The sequence below is a fragment of the Mustelus asterias genome, chromosome 25 (assembly GCF_964213995.1).
Source record: "Mustelus asterias chromosome 25, sMusAst1.hap1.1, whole genome shotgun sequence".
Taxonomy (NCBI): Eukaryota; Metazoa; Chordata; class Chondrichthyes; order Carcharhiniformes; family Triakidae; genus Mustelus; species Mustelus asterias.
In genome coordinates this window covers 46,920,576-46,941,382 of record NC_135825.1, presented here as the reverse complement: position 1 = coordinate 46,941,382, position 20,807 = coordinate 46,920,576, and the positions used below count along the sequence as shown (strand labels likewise).

Genomic DNA, 20,807 nt, shown 5'->3' with positions numbered 1-20,807 from the left:
AGCACCAGGGACCTGGGTTCGATTCCCGCTTGGAATACTGTCTGTGCGGAGTCTGCACATTTTCCCTGTATCTGCGTGGGTTTGCTCCGGTTTCCTCCCACAATCCAAAGATGTGCGGGTTAGTTTGATTGGCCATGCTAAATTTTCCCTTAGTGTGGGGGGTTAGCAGGGTAAATATGTGGGGTTACGGGGATAGGGCCTGGGTGGGATTGTGGTTGGTGCAGACTCAATGGGCTGAATGGCTTCTTTCTGCACTGTAAGGATTCTATGATTCATTAGGATCTCTATCACTAAGTGTACGTTTGACCCAGGCATAGTACGTGCCTCATTAGTAATGAAGTGATCTTTGAGTGAGGGATATTCCCCAGTCACCTTTGATCTCCTCGCTGTCTCACTGCCTGTCATAGCCTCCATGCTTTTATTCGTACTATAATCTCTCCTCCTCCTCGAGCAGTCCCTCTGCATTGAGGATAATTTGCTTCCACTCTGTTTTGATGGGTTTTGAGATGATCGATAAGTCCAGTGTAGGAAATGCAGTCCCTGTTGCGTGGGGCAGGTGGTGCTGGGAGGGGTGCCTCATTCAGTTGTTTGAGGGTTTGTGCCTGACGTTGCCTCTGTGTATTTCCGAGGAAGACTCTCCAGGGGGAGAATTTTCCCGTTCCGCCCGTCACGGGAATCATGGAAAGATCCGTTGACCTCAGGCGGGATTTTCCAATTTCGGGGCGAGTGCAGTCGGAAATTCCCGCCCCATGTGTCCAGTGTCTTCCCAAGTGAAGCTTCTCCAGATTGGGGCGGTTACATGCCGAGGAAGTGTTGGGCTCCCGTTAGGAGGACATTGTGACCTCTTCAGGAACACTTTTTGAGGTTGTCCTTGGAGTTTTCGCTATCCTCCCGGGATCTCCTGCTGTGATTGGGTTCTGAGTGAAGCGGTTGCTTTGGGACTGTGGTGTCAGGAGTCTGAATGAATGTCCCACCCAGCAGAGCTGGCATTTAGTGCTTAGCACCTTGATCGGAGGTGAAAGTGTGCCAGAACATTCCGGTTCAGAATGCCAGAGGAAATGGGAACACAGAGTGATGAGCAGCAGCTGGAGAGAGGTAATCTTCCCGTTATAAATGAGTAATTAACCTGTTGAATTGTGGGTGAAGAACTATGTGAATGAGGAGAATGGAAATGAGAATGGAAATCACTCGGTTATAGTGAATTGATTTTTACTGTGTGTGTATTGGGGAGCGGGGGCAGAAAGGAGGTGACAGTTTTTCTGTGTCAATGTTTCACATCTTTTAAACATAACCGCTACTAAAACAGATCCGTTAACTGACCTTGTGTGAGGATTAGTGTCAGCAGAACGTGGTGGGATTTTTATAGTCTTTGAGTAAATAATGTGGAATTTTCTCTACAGTTCTTGTACCTTTGGTGCGTTTTCATCTCCGTCACTGGAGATATGAACAAGCGTCAAACTCATTCATTTAGAACTTATTGAAATGCTTCGACAAGTTGCAGCGCCATGACCTGGTCCCAGAGACTGCAACGCTTGGTTGTTTGATGTGTTTGTGAGATTGATCAGTGATCGACATAGCAGTGCCACCTCTTAAAGCTGACCCATTGTAAATCCTCAATGAGGAATGATGAAGTTATCCCGTTAGTCTTTCCTGACAGTGCCTGGCTTGTTGTGAACCACTTTGGTTGTCCAAGGTTTAGCGAGCGAGTGTGTTGTTTGTGGATTATTGGCTGCACCCAATCTGTCTAGTACTTTGATACCAGTCATGGTGCAAATTCTTTATTTTGTTCAAACGTGCCTTGGGGGCAATGGATTGATAAAGTACTTTGAACACACAAACCACACGTTCAATAAAAAGAAGTGGTTACTGGTCAAAGAAATGGCCTTCCATGCATTAGCTTATAATTGGTCAAATTTGGGATTTATTCATCTGTGGGATATTGGCGCTGCTGGCTGGCCAGCATTTATTGCCCATCCCTAGTTGCCCGAGGGCAGTTGAAAGTCAACCACATTGTTGTGGCTCTGGAGTTGCATGTAGGCCAGACCAGGTAAGGACGGCAGATTTCCTTCCCTAAAGGATATTAGTGAACCAGATGGGTTTTTCCGACAATGGTTTCATAGTCATCAGTAGATTCTTAATTCCAGATATTTTTTAAATTGAATTCCACCGGCTGCCGTGGTGGGATTCAACCCGGGTCCCCAGAACATTAGCTGAGTTTCTGGATTAATAGTCGTCTATATGGATTTCAGTAAGGCATTTGACAAAGTCCCACATGGCAGGTTGGTTAAGAAGGTTAAGGCTCATGGGATACAAGGCGAAGTGGCTAGATGGGTGGAGAACTGGCTTGGCCAAAGGAGACAGAGGGTAGTGGTCGAAGGGTCTTTTTCCGGCTGGAGGTCTGTGACCAGTGGTGTTCCGCAGGGCTCTGTACTGGGACCTCTGCTATTTGTGATATATATAAATGATTTGGAAGAAGGTGTAACTGGTGTAATCAGCAAGTTTGCGGATGACACGAAGATGGCTGGACTTGCGGATAGCGAAGAGCATTGTCGGGCAAAACAGCAGGATAGAGATAGGCTGGAAAATTGGGCGGAGAGGTGGCAGATGGAGTTTAATCCGGATAAATGCGAAGTGATGCATTTTGGAAGAAATAATGTAGGGAGGAGTTATACAATAAATGGCAGAGTCATCAGGAGTATAGAAACACAGAGGGACCTAGGTGTGCAAGTCCACAAATCCTTGAAGGTGGCAACACAGGTGGAGAAGGTGGTGAAGAAGGCATATGGTATGCTTGCCTTTATAGGACGGGGTATAGAGTATAAAAGCTGGAGTCTGATGATGCAGCTGTATAGAACGCTGGTTAGGCCACATTTGGAGTACTGCGTCCAGTTCTGGTCGCCGCACTACCAGAAGGACGTGGAGGCGTTAGAGAGAGTGCAGAGAAGGTTTACCAGGATGTTGCCTGGTATGGAGGGTCTTAGCTATGAGGAGAGATTGGGTAGACTGGGGTTGTTCTCCTTGGAAAGACGGAGAATGAGGGGAGATCTAATAGAGGTGTACAAGATTATGAAGGGTATAGATAGGATGAACAGTGGGAAGCTTTTTCCCAGATCAGAAGTGACGTTCACGAGGGGTCACGGGCTCAAGGTGAGAGGGGCGAAGTATAACTCTGATATTAGAGGGATGTTTTTTACACAGAGTGGTGGGGGCCTGGAATGCGCTGCCAAGTAGGGTGGTGGAGGCAGGCACGCTGACATCGTTTAAGACTTAGCTGGATAGTCACATGAGCAGCCTGGGAATGGAGGGATACAAACGATTGGTCTAGTTGGACCAAGGAGCGGCACAGGCTTGGAGGGCCGAAGGGCCTGTTTCCTGTGCTGTACTGTTCTTTGTTCTTTGTTCTTTATAACCTCGTGGTATTATCACTAGACTATCACCTCTCCCGATTCCTTGTACAACCATACCGGTGAGAAATTCGAGTTACTTTCACTCCCTCACTGCTGGGGCAGTTGGCATGGGAGAGGAATCTGCTGTTGGATCGTGTTTCTTGTTGCCAGATTTGAGGATGCTGCAAAGACAAGACTGATGATGCTATTTCAGTGCTTTGAGGAAGCAAACCTCCGAAGTAGATAGGCACACAGCTTCCCGGTAAACCAGGACTTTAGTTTTGGGTTTCAGATCCTGGTGCTCGAATAACAATCCTCTTCAGAAAACCTCAGCTTCAGATGTGCTGTCTCGTGTCCCTTTCCTCGTGCACACGGTGAGAACTCATCGATAACAGCAAAATACTGCAGATGCTGGAATCTGAAACAAAAACAGAAAATGCTGGAAAATCTCAGCAGGTCTGACGGCTTCTGTGGAGAGAGAATAGAGCCAACATTCTGAGTCCGGGTGAACCTTCATCAGAGCAAAGGAAATCAGAAGAGATTCATACTGAGGAATATAGTTGCCTGGTGAAACCTCTAGGTAAGAGAAGAGATTGGATAAATTCGGATTGGTTTCATTGGAAAGACAGAGGCTGAGGGGAGACCTGATGGACAAAATTGAGAGGCTTAAATTGAGTGGATAGTTAGAGGCTTTTTCCCAGGGTGGAAAGGTCAACTAGAAGAGGGCACAGGTTTAAGGTGAGAGGGGGTAAGTTTAGGGGAAACGTGCGGGGAAAGCTTTTCACACAGATAGTGATGGGTGCCTGGAACGCTTTGTCAGTGGAGGTGCAGGCATGTTAGCAACAGTCAAGGCATATCTTGACAGACACGTGAATGGGAGTGAACAGAGGGATAGAAACTGTGTATGGACAATGAGTAGTGGGACTAAATAAGGATTAGGAATCAGTGCAGGCTTGGTGGACTGAAGGGCCTGTCCCTGTGCTGTATGGCTGTTTGTTCTTCTAATAGCATGACCAGACTGCAGATGCATTGAAACAAATGATCTTCGAGAGTAGGAAGAGTTTCCCAGCTGTTGTATGGAAGAAGGTATCAGGAGTTCCACAACCTCCCACAAACAGCAAAACGATACAGAAGTTATTTAATGGTGGTTCTGACGCACTGAATAACTCTCAAAGTTATGCAATGGGACCTGTCACCTGAGAGTGCGAAGGTCCTTGCTTTATGTCTCATCCGAGAGCCGGCACCTTTAACAGTACAGCACTCCCTCAGTACTGCACAAATGTCTGATGGGCTCAGGTTTCCAGAGTTAGAACTCGCAACCTTCAAATGCAGAGGCGGGAGTGCTGCCAAATGAGCCAGGGGCTGGCACTCGAGGAAACAGCCAAGCAGGGTAGTGCCAAGTTCAGGCTCTGATCATTCTGAGTATGTTGTACGAGGTGGTAGGGGTTTCAATAATCCTGTAAAAGATTGGCTCGGTATCGAGGGAGGCAGTGGGGGTGAAAGCATTGTCCAAGCTCCTCTTTCTGATCATAACACTGTCCACCTGGCTGGTCAGATGTCTGGGTGAGAACGGTATCGGGGTGTCTGACTGAGTGTTCCCCGATGTACGGTGCCAGTTTGAGGGCAGTCACAGGCTGCCAGGGTTTACAGGGCATCAGTCAGCAAGAGAGAGAAGAAAAGTCAAAAGCAAATGAAACAAGCGGTCTCTTTTTCCCTGTGCACTGAGTTGTTGATGTGGGGTTGGTCTTTCTCGATAACTGACCTTCTGCAAATTTAGCAGAATCCGCATTCGGAGAAAAGCTTATCTTGTGTCAGTGGCTTGCTTACTCGTTACACCCGAGTATTTGCTGCGAGTGCTTCTCACGCCCTTGCCATAGTTTTGGGTGGTGACTAACCCTTTGTCTGGGATAATTGTTCAGATTGCTCGAGGGGAAGGAATTAGTAAATGTATGAGCTTTGCTCGGATCTATTTGGTATTTTGAGCTGTTACCATATCTGGTAAACTGACAAGCAGAGAATTGCTGGACAACAATGAAATTCCTCAAATGATGAGACAGAATTCCAGCATTTCTTCATCTGTAGCTTGTCCTGAATGGGATTGTGGGAATTGTGAAGCAGTAGCCGGGGACGGGATAACAGATCAGGAATTGCTGGGGGGGGGGGGGGTGGGGGCTCTGTTCACCTTTAGGGAGGTTGGGGTTGGGAAGACGTCTAAAGGGTTGATGGACATTCTGATGAATGGGATTGTTCTGCTGGAGAAGACTGAGTGAGGGCGGGAAACCGGGGCAGACAGCAGGAGGGCTTCAACTTGGGTTTTCTCTCCTCCTTCAGCTCCAGTTGTGTGGGAGATAGGCTGGAATTCAGCCCATTCCAGCCGATCTATAACTACAGGAAACCCTGAGGCACACAGTGAAATAACTGGCCTTGGACTGAGCACAGGGTATATCCAGTGATCAACCTGTAAATGACTTGTTTAACAGTCAGGTAAAGGTAGAGTCACCACAGTCCCGGATGGCCAAAGGCTGTTCTCCCCTTTGAGGGAGAGAGCTGACTGGCGGTGATTTTAACCTGAGGGTCACCACACCTCAGGCGAGGGGCAAGGTTGAGAAAGCGGGGTCTTCATGAATAACCTCGGCTGGTACAGGAATTGAACCCACTCTGTTAGCGTGACTCTGCACCATGAACCAGCCAACTGAGCTAGGCCTACTTTAAACTCAACTTGTTTCAACTGAAGTTACATTTTTCAGTGATGCAGTAACACTAAATCCTCGCATCATCGTACCAGGATGTTGCTTCAATCAGTGAGAAATGGAAGGGTGAAGTTAAGGTTAGATTCTGACGGTTTGGGGACTCGGACCTTATCAGTCCCACTGCTCCCTATTGTAAACTGGAGCATCCACTGGCGCCACACACTGCTCCAGCTCGACTCCCATAGAGCCCCTTTATCTTCCAACTTCCTCAATACCCCCTGCAGTGTCGCTGTCTCCGTCTCTGCTCCTCCGCTCCCCCCCGTCTCCGCTTCCCCCCCACCCCGTCTCCGCTTCCCCCCCCACCCCGTCTCCGCTTCCCCCCCCACCCCGTCTCCGCTTCCCCCCCCACCCCGTCTCCGCTTCCCCCCCCACCCCGTCTCCGCTTCCCCCCCCACCCCGTCTCCGCTTCCCCCCCCCACCCCGTCTCCGCTTCCCCCCCCCCACCCCGTCTCCGCTCCCCCCCCCCCGTCTCCGCTTCCCGCCCCCCCGTCTCCGCTTCTCCCCCCACCCCGTCTCCGCTTCCCCCCCCACCCCGTCTCCGCTTCCCCCCCCACCCCGTCTCCGCTTCCCCCCCCACCCCGTCTCCGCTTCCCCCCCCACCCCGTCTCCGCTTCCCCCCCCACCCCGTCTCCGCTTCCCCCCCCACCCCGTCTCCGCTTCCCCCCCCACCCCGTCTCCGCTTCCCCCCCCACCCCGTCTCCGCTTCCCCCCCCACCCCGTCTCCGCTTCCCCCCCCACCCCGTCTCCGCTTCCCCCCCCACCCCGTCTCCGCTTCCCCCCCCACCCCGTCTCCGCTTCCCCCCCCACCCCGTCTCCGCTTCCCCCCCCACCCCGTCTCCGCTTCCCCCCCACCCCGTCTCCGCTTCCCCCCCACCCCGTCTCCGCTCCCCCCCCCCGTCTCCGCTTCCCCGCCCCCCCCGTCTCCGCTTCCCCGCCCCCCCCGTCTCCGCTTCCCCGCCCCCCCCGTCTCCGCTTCCCCGCCCCCCCCGTCTCCGCTTCCCCGCCCCCCCCCGTCTCCGCTTCCCCGCCCCCCCCCGTCTCCGCTTCCCCGCCCCCCCCGTCTCCGCTTCCCCGCCCCCCGTCTCCGCTTCCCGCCCCCCCCCCGTCTCCGCTTCCCCCCCCCCGTCTCCGCTCCCCCCCCCCCCGTCTCCGCTCCCCCCCCCCGTCTCCGCTCCCCCCCCCCGTCTCCGCTCCCCCCCCCCCGTCTCCGCTCCCCCCCCCCCGTCTCCGCTTCCCGCCCCCCCCGTCTCCGCTTCTCCCCACACCTCATCTCCGCTTCCCCACACCTCGTCTCCGCTTCCCGCCCCCCCGTCTCCCCTTCCCGCCCCTCCCCTGCTCTCCCCAGACCGCCGCCGCCGTCTCCCCCCACCCCCAGCCCCACCGCCGCCGCCTCCTCCCCGCCTTTCCCTCGATCATCACTTGCTTCTCTCAAAGTTTCTGAGTTTTATCTTTTGAGTGTAAAAACTGAGAGAGAGGAGAAAGATTGAAGATTTGGTGCGAAGGATGTGAAGTTGCTGTGAGACGGACATTCGGACCAGTGCAGTAACTCTGTCTGAATTTGGTTGCTATTTGAGCCCTGTTGCCGGGCCGGTTGCTGGGTGAGTTTGGGTGCGATCTCACTGGTACGCGTGTGTAACCCAGTCCTAGCTGTGCTGCTCCTGAACTCTCTATCCTGCATTGAGCTGTGAACCTGACACAATCCACTCTGACCCTCTCTTCACAGGAAGTCCTTTGAGTTTGAAGATGCAGAAGGTCTTCACATTCTCCTTACGCCAGCGACAAGTGCGAGGAATCACAATGGAGGAGGAAATAAGATTAAAGTGCAACTTTCCCAAACTCTGTCTGAAGAGAACCTTTATGAGGATATTATAAGTAAGCAGTAAGATTCAAATCTGAAATAACTCTTATGTTTGGTGATTAAATTATTTTCACTGTGTGTTTAAAATTGATCCCCCACATCTGAGAGTGATCCTGCTCCAGGTTTGAGGGGCCCTGCCCCCATTTCCAAGGGGAATTGTGTGGTCCCTTTAAGTGGAACTCTATACGACATCATTCACGGGCAACGCAAGTAGGGCAAGAAATGGAAGGTTAAAGGAATTATTGCAGAGCTCCCAGTGTCAGGAATGGATTGCGACTGGGCAGTTCAGGGAGTGAGGGGACCCTGGTGCTGGAGAGGGGGGTCTCGGAGACACAGAGCTGGGGTCAGGCTCGGTGAAGGGGACAGTGTCAGGGTGAGGGGCCATGGTTGGCGCTGGGGACAAGAGGATATTGCAGAGAGATGTGGGTCTGTGTCCCTGCGCGCGCTCAGTCTAGCAGCGCCGCTGCAGAGAGCTGAGGTTCTGGCACTTTAGGGAGGGGGGGCCTAAATTCAAGCATTGTTCACAGGCCACCATAATCAGAGGCCTTCTGTATGGCTGTCTCCTCTGCCAATGTCATCTCCTTCCCAATCAGAGTCTCTGCAATTTATCCCTGACACATCCTCAACCCCCCGACCTGTACCTCTCCCTTTACCCACCCCCCCTTCCCCAGCACGCCCCCTCCCCTGCCCCAAGACTCATTTCCTCTAACAATCTTTTGCTCCCTCTCCACCTAAAGATCTCAACCAGTTAAAAACATAGAAAATAGGAACAGGATTAATGGCCAGGCCGTTCGGACCATCCGTCTGCTCCGCCATTCAATGTGACCAATGCTGATTCTCCATTTCAATGCCATACTCCCGTGCACTCCCCAATCTATTCCTTTCGTCTTAAATATATTCAGTGATTTAGTCTCCACAAGCCCTAGAGAATGCCACGGGTTCACCACTCTCCGAGTGAAAATGTTTCTTCTCACCTCAGTCCTAAATGGCCTGCCCCGTATCCTGAGACTGTGACCGCTTGTTCCCGACTCCCCCAGACAGAGGGAACAATCCCCACATCCAGTCGCTCCAACCCTGTCAGGATTTTATACATTTCAGTGAGGACTCTCTTTAGTGAGTGTTTGAACTCGGAAAACAACTAGAATAAGCACTGGAATGTGCTTGAGGAGACGCGCACACACACTGTCAAAGCAAATCACTGGGATAAAGATGAATATTTCAGACTTACAGTTTACTGCCACTCTACCCAGAGAGTTAATTTTTAACAGTGCGGTATAAGGAGTCGGCAGCTCTGCACCCATGTTAGTTGCAGTGGGTGTAATGTTGGTGAAGGTGCCTTCAAGCACTGCATCCACCCCATGTCTGCTGGCCACAGAGCCCCTACAGTGCAGAAAGAGCCCATTCGGCCCATTCTTTCTCCGAAAGAATATCTTACCCAGGCCCTCCCCTTCACCCTATCCCCGTAATCCTATGCATTTACCATGGCTAAACCACCTAACCCCACACATCTTTGGCTGTGGGAGAAAACTGGAGCACCCGGAGGAAACACACGGGGAGAATGTGTAGACTCCACACAGTAACCCAAGGCCAGAATTGAACGCGTGTCCCTGGCACTGTGATGCGGCAGTGCTTTCTTTGCACACTGTTTAGTGTGGTTACTAACTTGTCCACAAGGGACTCCACCCCACCCAGTTCCCCGACTCTTCACGCCACTGTCCCAGTTTGTTGCCACCTTTTCTCCCTAAGCTCCTCAAACTTGTTTCCACTCAGCCCCAAGCAAATCTCTCCAAACGTTCTGGTTCCTTTCGATCAGGCATGGGGGAAATGTGCAAACTCCACATAGACAGTGACCCAAGCTGGGAATGGAACCGGGTCCCTGGCGCTGTGAGACAGCAGTGCTAACCACTGTACCACTGTGCCACCGTGCTGCCCGAGGCTTAAAGCAGAAAGAGAGAGAGAGAGAGCGCTCAGCCAGCACGGCTGAGCTACAGATGATGTTGGGACTGGGCACATGATCAATTTGAGATTCAGCCTCTCGTTGTACAGAATAACCCCTCGTTCAGAGGTCAACCAATGCTCCATCTCCCTGTTGGAAACGGGCCAGTGGTTTCCTGGAGTGTGGGGGTGATCCTTCATACATCCAGTTACAGATTGCCTGGTATGTGGCGTCAAATTCCTGGAATGTGCAGGGTGAGGAGATCAGTAACTGGAAACTGGAATGCTGTTTGCCGGTTCAACGATGGGAAACTGAGAAGAATTCAACCCCCTTGCATTGCAGCCTGGGTTTGACTCACACAGCTGGTGGGATTAAGACTATGTCCTGAGAAGCTGCATGGTTAGACATCACTCGCCCCATGTTGATCGCACCTTTTGAGAGGGAGGGTTTAGTTTGTGACACCTGGCTGGAAAAGGGGAGGATCAGCCATGATCATGTTTAATGATGGACCAAGCTCGAAGGGCTGAATGACCGACTGCTGCTCTTATTTTCTATGTTTCTATGCGAGGCTGACTCAGATACAGTCAGGTGAGACTTGGGGCCCTCTATGGGGAAGATGGCAGAGCTAGGTGGCACAGTGGGGTGATGAGAGAGCCCATGTGTTACCCTGCTGTTGACAGTTTTAGCAAGGCAGTGGTGATTTGAATTTCATGCTCTATCTAGCCCACACTGATAAATGTATCGGCTGTTGTTACTGAATTTACATCATTACAAAACACAGAAATAGGCTACTCAGCCACTCTACACAAACCTCCTCCTAGCCCATATTTCCCTCGTCCCTCATGAGCTAACCTAGCTGTGCCATGATTGGAAGCTAGCTGGAGGTGGTTTAGGTTGAGCAGGGAACTTTGGAGTGGGGACTCTGATACACCAGCTATAGTGAGATCTCATTGAATCTCTGGCACGTGTGAGAAACAGTGAATAAAGGAGTTTGTCGAATGGATATCCCAGTGAGCAGGAAGATTTCACTCCTTTCTTCTGCCCCCCCCCCCCCCCCCCCCCCCCCCCCCCCAACCCCCGCCCTGGGAACAAGGCCATCTCGGGAAGGAGTTTGACCTCTCAACCTGGGCAGGTTGGGGGGGACCATGCTTTATATAAGCTCTCAGGTTCACTATATCAGGGCCCCTCATGTCAATGAGCATCAGCCAGGCTGGGCAATGACTGGGCCCAGATTTGCAATGAGCTACCGTTATTTTTACAACCACGCTCTTGCCTGGAAAATGTAGAGAGACAATTGAACAATACTGTTCCCTTCAGTTCCGCACTTGGTTTGTCTGGGGCGTTGCAGTATTGGTCCCCTTATTTGCCGAAGGATATATTGGCCTTGGAGGGAGTGCAGAGAAGGTTCACCAGGTTGATACCAGAGATGAGGGGTGTTGATTATGGAGGAGAGACTGAGCAGATTGGGTTTGTACTCGTTGGAATTTAGAAGGCTGACGGGGAATCTTATAGAGATCTATAAGCTAATAAAGGGGCTGGATAGGGTAGAGGTGGAGAGATTCTTTCCACTTAGAAAGGAAACTAGAACTAGAGGGCACAGACTCAAAATAAAGGGGGGTCAGTTTAGGACAGAGTTGAGGAGGAACTTCTTCTCTCAGAGGGTGGTGAATCTCTGGAATTCTCTGCCCACTGAAGTGGTGGAGGCTACCTCGTTGAATATGCTTAAATCACGGATAGATGGATTCCTGATCGGTAAGGGAATTAGGGGTTATAGGGATCAGGCGGGTAAGTGGAACTGATCCACTTCAGATCAGCCATGATCTTATTGAATGGCGGGGCAGGCTCGAGGGGCTAGATGGCCTACTCCTGCTCCTATTATGTTCTTATGCTTGGGGCAGACCCACCATCGTGTCGGAAATCTATCCACTCTGTCCGCCTATCCATTTGTCTCCTTGTCCCCTGCTCTCTGCTTTGCTGCTCTAGCACCTCCCCCTGGGGACAGGGCAACCTGACCAGCTGTTTCTTTCTCCATCCTGGCTTCAGGTCCTTCCAAGGAGAACCCGTACGAAGATGTCAAGTTCACTCCGTCACTGCTGTCCAGAGGGAAGAGAGTCTGGGGATCACCAAACATTCGACCCCAGCGTCCGCCTAAGGTAAGAGTCCCGTTATTCTGTGTGTCTCTCTCACTCTGCAAACAGTGAGGGGACCTCTGAACTGAATGAACAAGATCATGATCCAGATAATTTCAGAGCTGCTGCTTTTACAAATTGCATTTACGTTGCATCTTTTATGTCCCAAAGTGCTTTCCAACCAATGAGCTTTCTGAAGTGTGGTCACTGTCGTAATGTCACCAATTTTGACACAGAATACTCCCACAAACATCAGCGTGACAGTGATGATCAGATAGGTGATAATTGCTAAATATTGGCCTGGGCACTGGGAGGGAAAAACTCCCAGTGCTTCTTCTAAAATAGTCATATTTTCCATCCACGTGAGAGGGCAGATCAGAAAGACAGCGCCTTTGATAGCGCGGCACTCCCTCAGTGTACTGCAGGAACTTGAGCCGACCTGATCACTCAGAGCTCTTGAAACAGTGGGTGAGGCGCTATGAATTTTACTCTCACTTCATCTCGCCACCTCTCTCACACCCCTGCCACCTCGCCAAGAATAGAAACACCAGCAGCTCCAGGCGACACTATAAGACGGTTTGAAGCCATGTTCCATTCCAGGTGTTCACCCGGCAGTGAGATACAATCGAGATGTTCCGTCAGTGCGAGACCATCCACTTCCTCACCGATCAATGCTGCACTGCAGGAGTTCCCCTCTCCCCCCACCCCCGCAAGCACGCACACGTGTGCATACACGCACACGGACACGCACACGCACGCACACGTGTACGCACGCACACGTGTGCACACACACACACACACACCCCCACACGCACGCACACGGGCACGGACACATACATGCAGATGCATGCGCGCGCGCGCACACACGTTTTACATTTACGTCAATATAGACTTGCATGTTTCACTTGCTGCTGACTCGTGGCCCACGGGATCTGGATAATTGTGAAGCTGTGTGCTGGAGATTGCTGGATATGTTTTCCCTCCAGGATAGAGGAGTAAGGGGTGATTCAATCAAGATGATGAAGCAGTTTGATAGTGTGGATGTTGAGAAACTATTTCCTCTGGCGGCGAGAATCCTAACCCTGGCAGTTCAGCAGTGATGTCACACAAAGGGTAACGGGAATTGTGAACTCTCTCCCACAAAACATCGCTGAGACTGGGAGCCAACTGCAAATGTCAAAACTGAGAACGTAATGCAGGAAACATGAGTAGCCCCTCGAGGCTGCTCTGTGATTTGATAAGTTTGTGGTTGATCTGATTGTGGCTTTAGTTCCACTTTACCGCCTGTTCCTCATAACCCTTAACTGCCTTTGTCGATCAAACAGTTACCCAACTCCGCCTTGAATATCTTCAATGTCCCGGCCTCCACTGCTCACTGGGGTCCAGAAATCCAAAGATTAACCATTCTCTGAGAGGAAATCCGCCCTCGAGTCTGTCTTAAATGGAAGACCCCTTGTTTTGAAACTGTATCCCCTAGTTCCAGAGTTCCCCATGAGGAAAAAATAACCTTTCAGCATTTGTCCTCTTAAGCCGCCACAGAATATTACATTATTTTTCATTCATTGATGGGATGTGGGCTAGGCTAGGTCAGCATTTATTACCCATCCCGAGTTGCCCTCGGGAAGGTGTGGTGAGCTGCTGCCTGGAACTGCTGCAGCCTGTTTGTTGTAGGTACACCCGCAGTGCTGTTAGGGAGAGAGTTCCAGGATTTTGACCCAGTGGCAATGGAGGTACGGTGATATATTTCCAAGTCAGTATAGTGAGTGGCTTGGAGGGGAACCTGTGGATGGTGGTGTTCCCATGTATCTGTTGTCCTGTGGCTCTGACATCCATCATTATGAAGTGCTTCGAAAGGTTAGTCATGGCACAAATCAATTCCAGCCTCCCGGACTACCTGGATCCACTACAGTTTGACTACCGCCGCAACAGGTCCACAGCAGATGCCATCTCCCTGGCCCTGCACTCAACCCTGGAACACCTAGATAACAAGGACACCTATGTCAGACTCCTATTTATTGACTACAGCTCAGCCTTCAACACTATTATTCCCATGAAACTCACCTCCAAACTCCGTGGCCTGGGCCTCGGTTCTTCCCTCTGCGACTGGATTCTGAACTTCCTAACTCACACCCCATAATCAGTAAGGATAGGCAACAGCACCTCCTCCACGATCATCCACAACACTGGTGCCCCACAAGGCTGTGTTCTCAGACCCCTATTATACTCCTTATACACCTATGACTGCAGCCAAATTCCCCTCCAATTCGATTTTCAAGTTTGCTGACGACACCACTGTAGTGGGTCGGATCTCAAACAATGATGAGACAGATTATAGGAATGAGATAGAGAATCTGGTGAACTGATGTGAAGATAGTAATCTCTCCCTCAATGTCAACAAAATGAAGGATATTGTCATCGACTTCAGGAAGCGTAAAGGAGAACATGCCCCTGTCTACATCAATGGGGATGAAATAGAAAGGGTCGAGAGCTTCAGGTTTTTAGGTGTCCAGATCACCAACAACCTGTCCTGGTCCCCCCATGCCGACACTAGTTAAGAAAGTCCACCAACGCCTCTACTTTCTCAGAAGACTAAGGAAATTTGGCATGTCAGCTACGACTCTCACCAACCTTTACAGATGCACCATAGAAAGCATTCTTTCTGGTTGTATCACAGCTTGGTATGACTCCTGCTGTACCCAAGACCGCAAGAAACTACAAAAGGTCGTGAATGTAGCCCAATCCATCACGCAAACCAACCTCCCATCCATTGACTCTGTCTACACTTCCCACTGCCTCGGCAAAGCAGCCAGCATAATTAATGACCCCATGCTTCCTGGACGTTCTTTTCCACCATCTTCTGTCAGGAAAAAGATATAAAAGTCTGAGGTCACGTACCAACCGACTCAAGAACAGCTTCTCCCCTGCTGCCATCAGCCTTTTGAACGGACCTACCTTGCATTAAGTTGATCTTTCTCTACACCCTAGCTATGACTGTAACACTACATTCTGCGCTCTCTCCTTTCCTTCTCTATGAATGGTATGCTCTGTATAGCGCACAAGAAACAATACTTTTCACTATATACTAATACATGTGACAATAATAAATCAAATCAAAGTCCTTGTTTCCAGATGGTAGAAGTTGTGAGTTTGGAAGGTGCTGTCTCTCTGTTTGAATAATGTTTTTTTTATTCATTTACGGGATGTGGGCATCGCTGGCAGGGCCCAGCATTTATTGCCCATCCCCAATTGTCCGCCATCTCAGAGGGAATTTAAGAGTCAACCACATTGCTGTAGGCCCGGGGTCACATGTAGGCCAGACTGGGTCAGGACGGCAGATTTCCTTCCCTAAAAGGACATCAGTGAACCAGGTGGGTTTTACGACAATCAAAAATAGTTTAATGGTCATTATTAGACTTTTATTTTCAGATTTTTATTGAATTCAAATTTCACCAGCTGCCGTGGTGGGATTCGAACCTGGGTCCCCAGAGCATTACTCTGGGTCTCTGGATTCTAGTCCAGTGACAATATCACTACTTAAATAAATAATCATTTGAATAATATCACACCTCAGTGACTGTTAGATTTTTGTTAGGCAGGGTTATTAAGGATTATGGAACCAAAGCAGGTAAATGGGGTTAAGATGCAATTCAGCTATATCCTTATTTAATGGTGGGACAGGCTTGAGGGGCTGAATGGCCTCCTCATCTCTGTCGATGGACCAAGCATTTTGCTTGAGTTACATATGCCCCACATTGTACCGTTCAATAGTGGTAGTAACTGGATTCGAATGTCAAGGCCCTTGTAGTGAAGGGCCCAATCTGTCATTGGAGTGAGGGAGAGACATGTTTTCTACAGCAACCAGAGGGCCATAGAACCATAGACAACCACAGCTCAGAAACAGACCTTTTGGCCCCCCCTTGTCTGTGCCGAACCATTTTTTGCCTAGTCCCACTGACCTGCACTTGGACCATATCCCTCCACATCCCTCTCATCCATGAACCCGTCCAAGTTTTTCTTAAATGTTAAAAGTGAGTTCGCATTTACCACTTTATCTGGCAGCTCATTCCACACTCCCACCACTCTCTGCCTGAAGAAGCCCCCCCCTTTAAACTTTTCTCCTTTCACCCTTAACCCATGCCCTCTGGTTTTGTTTTCTCCCCTAGCCTCAGTGGAAAAAACCTGCTTCCATTCACTCTATCTATACCCATCAAAATCTTATACACCTCTATCAAATCTCCCCTCATTCTTCTGCGCTCCAGGGAATAAAGTCCCAACCTATTCAATCTCTCTCTGTAACTCAGCTTCTCAAGTCCCGGCAACATCCTTGTGAACCTTCTCTGCACTTTTTCAACCTTATTTACATCCTTCCTGTAACTAGGTGACCAAAACTGTACACAATACTCCAAATTCGGCCTCACCAATGCCTTTATAACCTCACCATAACACTCCAACTTTTATACTCGATACTCCGATTTATAAAGGCCAATGTACCAAAGGCACTCTTTACGACCCTATCCACCTGTGACGTCACTTTTAGGGAATTCTGTACCTGTATTCCCAGATCCCTCTGTTCAACTGCACTCTTCAGTGTCCTACCATTTACCCTGTATGTTCTACTTTGGTTTGTCCTTCCAAAGTGCAATATCTCACACTAGTCTGCGTTAAATTCCATTTGCCATTTTTCTAGTTGGTCCAAATCCCTCTGCAAGCTTTGAAAACCTTCCTCACTGTCCACTACACCTCCAATCTTTGTATCATTAGCAAATTTGCTGATCCAATTTACCACATTATCATCCAGATCATTGATATAGATGACAAACAACAATGGACCCAACACCGATCCCTGCGGCACACCACTAGTCACAGGCCTCCACTCAGAAGCAATCCTCCACAACCACTCTCTGGCTTCTTGAGGCAGTGTCTTTTACAATTCCTAACTGGTATGGGGGAAGGTAAATGTCACAGCTACAGACAGGATGGGGTTAATTTAAGTAGTCCTGATTTCACCCCTAACCGCACATTATAAACGGGAGTTTTGATTTGCTTCCTCCTTTTGAGCAGTGGCTTTTTCCCAACTCTCCCGTTTTGGTATGACCCAATTTTCTGTAAATAACCCCACAGCAAACTCGAGATAGGATGAACTCAGAGGGTTAGTTTATTTGCAGACCCTCAAAACGCAGGAGGGGTGTTCGTTATGTCGTCCCCTGTGCTTTTGTTCAGTAAAGGGGGTTGGACAAAGAAAGATCAACAGAGAAAATACCATAGGCATGTGTGTCCAGAGTCCAAGTCCAATGTATTCCTTCACACAGGTCAGGAGGCTGAAAACTGATGCTGGATAATTCACATTTCCAATAGAGATGACTCCTGTGATGAGATAGGCATACAGAGATAAATCAGTTTTGTAGGCGACAGTCATTCCAGTAGGAACGGTGTCAATAGAGTCAGGCAGTCAAACCTAGACAGAGCCCCTTTTTCTGTGCTGTTGATGGATACGTGGTAAAATGGCAGACTGGGGTTTGCAGCTCCAAATGGCTCCCCCAGCTCAGACTTCATGTCATGTGACTCCTACCTCACCACTCTAGCCTTGACAATGGGCGTGTATCCATTTGTTTGGGTCCGAGAGATTGTTAATGTTCCAGCCATTAAGTCTTAAAGGGGGGTTGTGGGGTCCTTTGTCCTAGCAGATGAATCAGCTCCAGGTCTGGCTTATGAAATGTAGAAGGTTTTTGATTAGTTGCCTTTGAATTTGGTCTCTGCGGCCCTTGGGGTTGTTAGGGTCTCTTTGGAGATAGCGAGGTTTCAATTTCTGCCATTAGCTGGTATTGTTCGAGGATCACAGGCAGACGTAGCTTCCGACAGGGTCATTGTCCAGTTTTTTTATATTTTAGAAATTGGCCATTACCATATCTATATACTTTATAAAAATATATACTGAGGTCTTAGCACCCTGACAGTCACTGTCCATGGAGGCGTATTGCTCCTGACGCTGGGACTGCCTATAGGTTGATGTGTCTCCCCCACTCTCGGAAACAGTAGTGACTCTGACCCTGGGGATATTTGGCTTGGGAATTAAGAGTGAGGTGTGTTAGTCACAAAGGGTTGGTACGAGAGATGGGATGTATTAGATGTAATTTTCAGCCTTTCTACCCCCCTGATGAGATCCTAAATGAATATTTCTCATCAATATTCACTGTTGAGAAACGCATGGATGTTAGGGAACTTGGGGAAATAAATAGTGATACCTTGAGGAGTGTGCATGTTACAAAGAAGGAGGTGGTAGAGGTCTGAAAGTTCATCACGATAGATGAATCACAGGGACCTGGTGAAGTTGTGGGAGGCTAGGGAGGAAATTGCAGGTCCCCTACCAGAGATATTTGAATCATCAATAGCCACGGGTGAGGTGCTTGAAGATTGGAGGGTGGCAAATGTTGTGCCTTTGTTTAAGAAGGGCTGCAGGGAAAAGCCTGGGAACTACAGGCCAGTGAGCTTGACATCTTTGGTAGGTAAATTGTTGGAAGGTATTCTGAGAGACAGGATCTACAGGCATTTAGAGAGGCAAGGACTGATTAGGGACAGGCAGCACGGCTTTCCGAGTGGAAAATCATATATCACAAATTTGATTGAGTTTTCGGAAGGCGTAACGAAGAAAGTAGATGAGGGCAGTGCAGTCGACGTTGTCTACATGGACTTTAGCAAGGCCTTTGACAAGGTACCACATGGTACCAGGATAAGGTAGCCAATTGGATACAAAACTGGTTGGATGACAGAAGGCAGAGGGTGGTTGTAAAGGGTTGTTTTTCAATTTGGAGGCCTGTGACCAGCGGTGCACCTGAGGGAATTGTGCTGCTGTTATTTGTTATTGATATTAATGATTTGGATGATAATTTAGGAGGCATGGTTAGTAAGTTTGCAAATGACACCAAGGTTGGTGGCATAGTGGACAATGAAGAAGGTTATCTAGGTTTGCAACGGGATCTTGATCATAGAAAATATATTATTAAACTAGAAAGAGTACAGGAAAGATTTGCTAGGATGTTACCAGGACGTGATGGTTTGAGTTATAAGGAGACGCTGGATAGACTAGGGCTTTTTTCCCTGGAGCATAGGGGACTTCGGGGTGATCTTATAGAGGTCTATAAAATAATGAAGGGCATAGATAGGTAGATAGTCAACATCTTTTCCCAAAGGCAGGGGAGTTTAAAACTAGAGGGCATAGGTTTAAGGTGAGAAGGAAAAGGGATCAGAGGAGCAATTTTTTCATACAGAGGGTGGTGAGTGTCTGAAACGAGCTGCCAGAGGTAGTCGTAGAGGCGGGTACAATTTTGTCTTTTGAAAAACATTCAGACAGTTACATGGGTAAGATGGGTATAGAGGGATATGGGCCAAATGCGGGCAATTGGGACTGGCTCAGTGGTAAAAATTGGGCAGCATGGACAAGTTGGGCCGAAGAGCCTGTTTCCATGCTGTAAACCTGTATGACTGTTCCCTAAAGCTAAAGCACAGTCTCTTCAAAATGCAAGGCTAGCAGAGTGGATAATTCCTCCGCAGTGAATCGGTCCCTGTGCCTTTAGCAAATGAACATGGGGAGTAGAAGCAGGAGTGGGCCATGGCACTCTTGGAATCTGCTTCATCATTCAATATGATCGTAACTGAGCCTCTACCTCAGTTATCCCACACAGTCCCCGTATCCCTTGATGCCTTTAGTGCCCATCTCAGATATATTCAAGAATATATATACTCAATGACTGGGTACTCGCCGCTCCCTGGACTCAATTCCAAAAGGTTAGAAGCCTTTGAGTGAAGGAATGTCTCCTCATCTCATTCCCGTATGGCAGACGCCCAGAGCTGAGACGACTAGTCTAGACTCCCCAGTTTGGAGACGCATTCCGTCAGCACCCAGTAATGAAGAGTCAAATCAGAAAGCAACAATAACTGGTTCCAAGGTTCAATTCCCCTTTCATCCTGTCTCATAAGTACCTTGCAATCCTGTTTGATCTGCACCTTGGGATGTTTTGCTGTGTTAATTGTGCTTACTAAATATAATTTGTTCTCAAGGCATTTGGTATCTGCTGCTGTGTAATTGTCACTGTGCGCTGGCTGGCATTGCATCATTGAGCATGGTTGTATTGGGGGTCAGCTGTGAGCTTTCCCTTATTGAATTACCAGTGACAGTCACTGGGTGAGGTGCTGGCAAACCGCTAGAGGCAGCAGGTTTGATGGCAAAGGGGTGAAAATGAAGAGATATTTCAGCATAAAACTCAGCAAAAGAATAAAGCGCCTGGTTACCAACGAGATTCCCCATCCATTTGGGAGGTAGCGTGAGAAACACCATCAGTGAAACTGACTAGTGGGTGACATGTTCTTTCCTCCACTTGCAGCTTCCTCCCAAACCCCTCAGCCTCTTGGGACAAGCTCAGGAAAGTAAGACTTGGAAAGTGTCCGAACTGCGGAAGATCAGCAAGGACAACACGGTCCCTCTGCTTCGCTCCAACTTACCCTCACTTCCCAGCAACCCTGAGGATCCTGTCAGCGCCGATGCCTTTGTCAAGAAGCGAAAGCGGATCCCAGCGGTGAGTTGAAGATGTTATCTACATATCCAAGTTTACCGATGACAAAAAGATTGGCAGCATTGCATGACGTGTTGATGGGAGCACAGCCTTACAAAAAGATTGGGCTAAATGGACATCAATATGGTTAAATTGGAGCTTTGAGCTTGAGAGGGGTAGTATAGGGTACATTCTCAATGGA

The 20,807-nt window shown here is 49.3% G+C and overlaps 1 protein-coding gene across 1 annotated transcript in view; it reads left to right on the top strand.

Moving 5' to 3' along the window:
• LOC144479215 (DENN domain-containing protein 2C-like) overlaps positions 1-20,807 on the top strand; it is a 145,396-nt gene that overhangs the window by 81,893 nt on the left and 42,696 nt on the right. The window contains exons 4-6 of the mRNA XM_078197876.1: positions 7,860-8,008; positions 11,974-12,083; positions 20,438-20,629. Coding sequence (XP_078054002.1) covers positions 7,860-8,008; positions 11,974-12,083; positions 20,438-20,629 — 451 coding nt within the window. The remainder of the gene's footprint in view (positions 1-7,859; positions 8,009-11,973; positions 12,084-20,437; positions 20,630-20,807) is intronic.